Below are 6,000 nucleotides of genomic sequence, written 5' to 3'. Positions count from 1 at the left end.
CCAGCATTAGTAGGTGGAATTAAACTTGGCTTGCAGAGGGCATCAGTGTATACAAACATTTTTGGGAACCTCTTAACTGTTTCCTGGGGAAGGGCCCAACCTCCACAGTATGAACTGCTTCAGGTGTCACCTCTTGGAGCTGGCAGAATCATCTAAGAGAACAACATTTGAAAGGAAGTAATTATTCTTATTTTGTACTTTTTTTTTTTAAGTGCTAAATTAATTAAGTCTACCCTAATAGGATTTTAAGCCAAAAATGACCATCACTGAATTTAGTAAAATAGTCAAGTTACTTTTGTACTTTTCATCTATATTCACTAACACGTCCAAAATTTTGGTTCCTTTTGGCAATCTTCCTGACATGGCATACCACAATAGCCTACTTCACCATACAATTAAAACTGGGGGCACTTTTCTTTAACAAGGCATTTTAGCCCAGGAAAATGAGGTTTTAAATTAGAAAATATTTTCATTTCTGATGTACCATTTGTATTCAGGACTGGGGGAAGAAAACAAAAGCAAAAAAGGAACAGAAATCCATGTGGGAGTCTGTCTTTTTTCCCCAGGAGGACTAACTCTATGGCAGGTAGTTACCACTGTTGCCAGGGCAGAGGGCTTGGAAATTGACTAAGACAAAAGGGTTTGTGGGATGCTACAGGAGGAATGTTCATTCCACATTACTCTCCTTATGTTTTTGTTGCAGGTTAAAAAAAAATTATTTAAGTACATTTAGTGATTCTCCCTGTGTCATTAGTCACCTAAACTGGACTAATTGTTTTAAACCCTTCTATGATAGGTGCACATCCAGGAATCCCATCATGTCCAGGACTCCCATTGATTTGTGGAGGGAGAGTCATGGCCCTCTGCTCTGGAAAGCCATTATTCATGGGCATCTCACATTCTTTTTTTTTGCTCCATTATGTACAAAGAGGGGATTAGGCTACAGTATGTACAAATATCACGTGCAAATGAAGCTCAGTAGCACAGCAACAGAGATCATAGTTTAAAAACTATTTTTGGGGCAAAGACCTATTAGACATGTTACTAATTAACCTACTTCCTACAGCAATACAGAGGTACTACTGAAGAGGACATTATCGGGTGGTTCAGCATACTTTTCAACAAAATCAGACTTTGGAGCATAATCTACATTCTTTAAAACTGCCATCACAGTGTCACAGAATCACAGCATATCTCAAGTTAGAACAGACACATAAAGTCCAATTCCCTGCTCCTCTAAAGATTACCTAAAACGACTGTCATGAGATAAAAGTCAGACTTAAATGTATGATCACTAACTCCCTTAAAAAAGCAAATGTAGTCTAGTTTTGGCCAAGCCAGTGCTAAATAAATATTATATTCTTGGTAAAACTGAAATTAGAAACCTCTTTGTTCTCCAAATTCTGTCCTGGCAGTATATCTCTCTGCTAGACAAGAATTTTATCCTTGAGATATAGGCAAGCATGTATTAAGTAAGTGAACTGGATGTTCTGTAAAATTAGATTAAGTTCTGGAGAAAGATTAAAGCAGTCATCCATTTTCTTCACTTCTTCAGCTTGATTTGTTTACCTCTAGCCCCGTGTGTATTTTAAACTCATGAAGACAAGAACAGATTATCTTGACTTTGCTTTCCAGACAGTTGTTCTAGGGCAAGAGATGTCAGTTCAACAGATCTGAAAAAGACTCAAAAGCAACTCTTGCCATGCTCAAGCCAGGGAGATCCAACTTGCACTAATTCCGTTTACTGATAAAATCACCCAGATCCTAAGTGAATGAGGAATTCATTGGGAAGGTTGCATTACTGTTGTGTACTATGTGTGACACAACCTCAGGTTATTGGGTGGATCCCTACGTACAGCACCCTGCTATGCAGGACAGCCTGCACCCACTGCCTCTTGACAGATGGCAAAGTGAGGGGTATTTTTCTGGTGGTATGTTTTTTTTTGTTGTTTTGTGTCATTTTTTTGTTAGTTTTGTTCCGTGGTTGTTATTTTTGGCAGCTGCTGCTGCTCTTTGCTGTCAGTCTTGTGTCACAGGGAGACCTTACTTTCACAGTAATTTGGCTTGCTGGCTGATGTGCCTCTATACTTAGCATGTAGGATCCAGGTGAGAGAGCACCCACACATTAACAGATGCTAAGGGAAGGGTGACAAGAAAAGCTGGCCAGAGAGGTGCAAGAGTAAAAACTGACTAACATCAAGGGGAGGGGGGGGCTTATTTGGGACCACTGTGCTGTGACCCCCTCAGTCAGAGATACTTCAGCTGCCATTTGCTCACGAGACACTCGAAGTACTGGGGTACTAGTCTGGCATTGGTTATCACACCGTACCTGCTGTGCTGGGCCAAACCATGTCCAGCCCACAGAGACTTCTTGGCATGCCAAGTCACCAAGTCAATGTAAGCCAAGTGAGAATGGCTTCAGTGGGTCCCTTTTTCAAAGGGATTATGTTGGAAAAGCTGTTTGATAAGGACTTAGGGAGAGAAGGACAAAGGACAGAAAGCAATGGAACTGTTCAGATCCCTTGAAGGAACGCACTGAGATATATTTCTGTCTAATCAGGCAGGTCAGAACTGACAAGGATACACAGGCACTAGCTTTGGACTTGGTTCCAAGACATCTAAAAAGCATTCCCTTCACCAAGTTGCCACAGGGTTGCTTGTAAGATAAAGCTCAAAGGCTTTTATTTCAGTTAACTGCTTTTCAGTTCAAGTGGACTGCTCTTGAACACAGTCCTTCAACACCTCCCTAGGATGCCTCACATGGCTGAGAGAGGTCACTTCTTAACCAAACAGCAAAGAGTGCAGCCTGTGCAAGACAAGCAAAGGCAGATCATCTTGGGTAAAGTTCTTCCAGACAGCAAGAAAAACCTCATATGGGCACTGTTCAGCCCTCCCTGCCTTGATTTACCAATTTAGCTTGTTTTCCTGCTGCAGTTGTAATGTGCAGCCTTCCTGGATGATGACAAATCACAAGTAAAACAGGAGAGGAGTAAAACAGCATAATGAAATTTTATTCTGAAAATATGGCAAGAGTCTAAGGCACTTCAAACATTTCAATACACTTGACTAAAGTGAATGTGACATGGTAATAGCATTCCATAAATACGCACAAAGATGTACACTCAATTACACTCAAGGGGAACATACAGCTGGTACCTCTAATTTTATTCTCCAATAAACATGTATGGAGCTTATAGACTGAAACAGTTAATAAAAATATGGTAACAGGACATGTAATTTTTCATGTAGTTTTTAATTATTACAGAATATAAAATGTTGAAAATACTGTGTGAGTTAATTTTATAGATACTAGTATCTTTTATATAAAAAGTTATACATTATCCCCAATTAGCAACAACTTATTTAGTGAACTTCAGACCTGACAAGAGGCTCTATCCCCAATACCTACCCACTCACCCACCAGCTCAAGATCCATGGAACTGACTACATAAGCAACTGCAACTTCTGAATTTCAAAGTAATTAAAAACATGAAAATCATGTTGGAATGAAATTTATGAAAAGTTCACTGTGATGAAGTCTAGGCACAGTAAGTATATTTTAGAATTACCAAAAATAAGCCACTGGGACATCCCTGCATGGATAGCTTTATATGTCTTAGCCTGCACATAAGAAAGGACAATCTACAACAAAAATAAACCAGGATTTATGCCAGTGTACAGAAGGATGAGCATGTGAGCAAAAGAACAGTTCTGGCTAAGTTTCTCCACTGAGCACTACTTAACTATATGCTTGCTTCAAGTTTACAATTTTCTACCTTTAGCACTAGATCTCTGCTTTCACTTTGCTGGTGAGTTCAGGCACAAGACAATTACATTCAGTATCTGTCTCAGTAAAACAGTAACATTTAGCAGCTTAAAGATGGCATAGAGATTTTTTTACAGGTATTTATACACTATTACTCAAATGTGGCTCTGTGGGTGGGACCAGGAGATGTCCTTCTGCTAAGCCTAGGAGTGCCCTAAAATAGAATAAAGAACAGTTAATCAAAGAGACATTATTCCAGCCACTGGATAGAAAACACAACACTCAGAATTACTCTGTTCCTTACCTTTAATTGTACAGATAATTTCTTTTTTTTTTTTTTTTTTTTTTTTTAATTTTAGGAAGAAAAGTGCCAGCTATCAAACAGCCTACTAGCTGCGAGTGCATATTGTTTAGACAGTGAGGTGTTTAGCAGCAGTTTATCAGGAGAGTGAGTCAGGGCTAGAAGAGAGGTGGATAGCTGCCAAAACACCTAGAACAGCTATGTTTCAGTTTCCAGGTCAATAATCACCATTAAAATAATCCAATAGCACCTCTGCACACTAGCCAGAAGCAGTGAACCTTGGTAGTGAGCTATCTGTACCCCTTGGTAATTAGGAGGAGAAGCAGGAGCTATCCCTCAGTCAGGCTTCAACTTTCTGCAGTCAACATGTATTTTAAAAAGATTCCACTTAACAGCACAGAAATTGTCTTGTGAATAAAACTCTTGTGCTGTACTGCTGTACAGCTGTCAGGAAGTAAATTTCTTGTTTACATTTCACTATTATGTTCAACAGCAGCAAGTTAAACATAACCTACAGGAGGTTGTGTACTAACCGGTGACTGGGTTTTGGAAAAGTTGACATGGGCATACAGGAGAACTGCTATGTCCTTATGTCCAGCTTCCAGGGCTATTGAAAGTGCTGTGCTGCCATCCTGAGAAAAGAAAGGAAGAAACAAGAGAATTAATACTTGTATGGTTTAACAGATCTCTTAAAATTCCCATCAGCCCACAGAGAAGTGAAGTTATTAAGTGGAGGCCTTACTGCTCATACAGACAGGTTAATTTAGAGTCTTGTTTAATTTCTTTTGTTTTAAGCCTTGCACTGCTGTTTTATGAGGCAGTCCAACTGTCAAAGCCTCATAATTTCTCTAAATGAGGAATCTCGATTATTGCTGTGGAAGAATGAGCACGCTATTATCACAGTAATGTTACATGTAGTGCTGTGCAAGACCAGAAGATTGGACTGTCTCAGAGAAACTACAATGTCAGCAACAAGTAGAAGAGATGATAAGGGAGGGGAAAATGCTGGTCAGATGTAATGATAACTGCCATGTTAAAATGGTAATTGTTGTGGTATAGCTCCCATCAACATTCAGAGAAATTGCACTCATAATTCCAAATGGTCTTTGATGGAAGTCTAAAGACAAACAAATGGGCTTTCCTAGTCAAATACTGCCACCTTAGTTTCTCAGAAGATACCATTGCTTTCAAAAACCACAGCTTTGGTTGTTGTTGAGGTTGTTGTTGGTTGTTGAGGGTTCTAGAAGCAAAAAGTGCTACAGCTGAAAGAGTATTTTACTAATCTGCTTTTACTTACTAATAAGAGTATTTTACTGATTTTCCTTTGGACCATATTTGGTCAAGGAAAACATAGATGTCAGGCAACCTATGATATGAACCTGGTGCTAGGTTCAGTGCCTGGCTTTTGGCTCTTGCACAAAGGAGTCTCTACAATAATGCCAGTATTTGAAATGTCTCACAGGGATGGAGCACACATTCCAGCCACTGCTGTAGTACTGGAATTGGAAGGGTCGGCACCAGTTTTTAATAGTAAACCCTTTTTCCAGCATGGGACACAATGGACAGTATCCACATGGAAAGTTTTCTTATGAGACTAAAGGGAGCAATTATACATAATCTAGTTGTCCTGAACAGACAGGAAGAGCTGTCTACTACAGTGCAATATAATGCATGACAAATGCACAGTTAACACTCTCCAATCAAAGTCAACACAAGTTCTTAAAGAGAGGTGCTGAATTACTGTGGCACACATTAATGGGATGATACTCACTACTGATCATGCAGACTGGAAAAGCATCACTGTGACACTGACAATAGCTAGGGGAATGCTAAAAATCTCAATCCCACAGCACAGACAAATCTGTGAATAAGCAGCAGTCAAACTCTGCTGGGAAAGATCAAACTGGCCACGGGAGTAGTTAACTATCATGTC

At 39.6% G+C, this 6,000-nt stretch overlaps 1 protein-coding gene across 6 annotated transcripts in view; it reads right to left on the bottom strand.

Moving 5' to 3' along the window:
- Window positions 1-2,990: 2,990 nt before the first annotated feature.
- Window positions 2,991-6,000, bottom strand: part of KANK1 (KN motif and ankyrin repeat domains 1) — a 135,225-nt gene continuing 132,215 nt past the window's right edge. For 5 of the 6 annotated variants that reach the window (XM_030257816.4, XM_030257818.4, XM_072921782.1 and 2 more), the window contains 2 exons: window positions 4,601-4,699; window positions 2,991-3,980 (listed from right to left, as the gene is read on the bottom strand). In XM_030257816.4, the coding sequence (XP_030113676.4) occupies window positions 3,918-3,980; window positions 4,601-4,699 (162 nt within the window). In that variant the 3' untranslated portion in view covers window positions 2,991-3,917. The remainder of the gene's footprint in view (window positions 3,981-4,600; window positions 4,700-6,000) is intronic. The other variant, XM_030257817.4, reaches the window with a different exon arrangement.

This window comes from Taeniopygia guttata, chromosome Z, assembly GCF_048771995.1.
Source record: "Taeniopygia guttata chromosome Z, bTaeGut7.mat, whole genome shotgun sequence".
In the NCBI taxonomy this organism is placed as follows: Eukaryota; Metazoa; Chordata; class Aves; order Passeriformes; family Estrildidae; genus Taeniopygia; species Taeniopygia guttata.
This window is presented reverse-complemented; position numbering and strand designations above follow the sequence as displayed.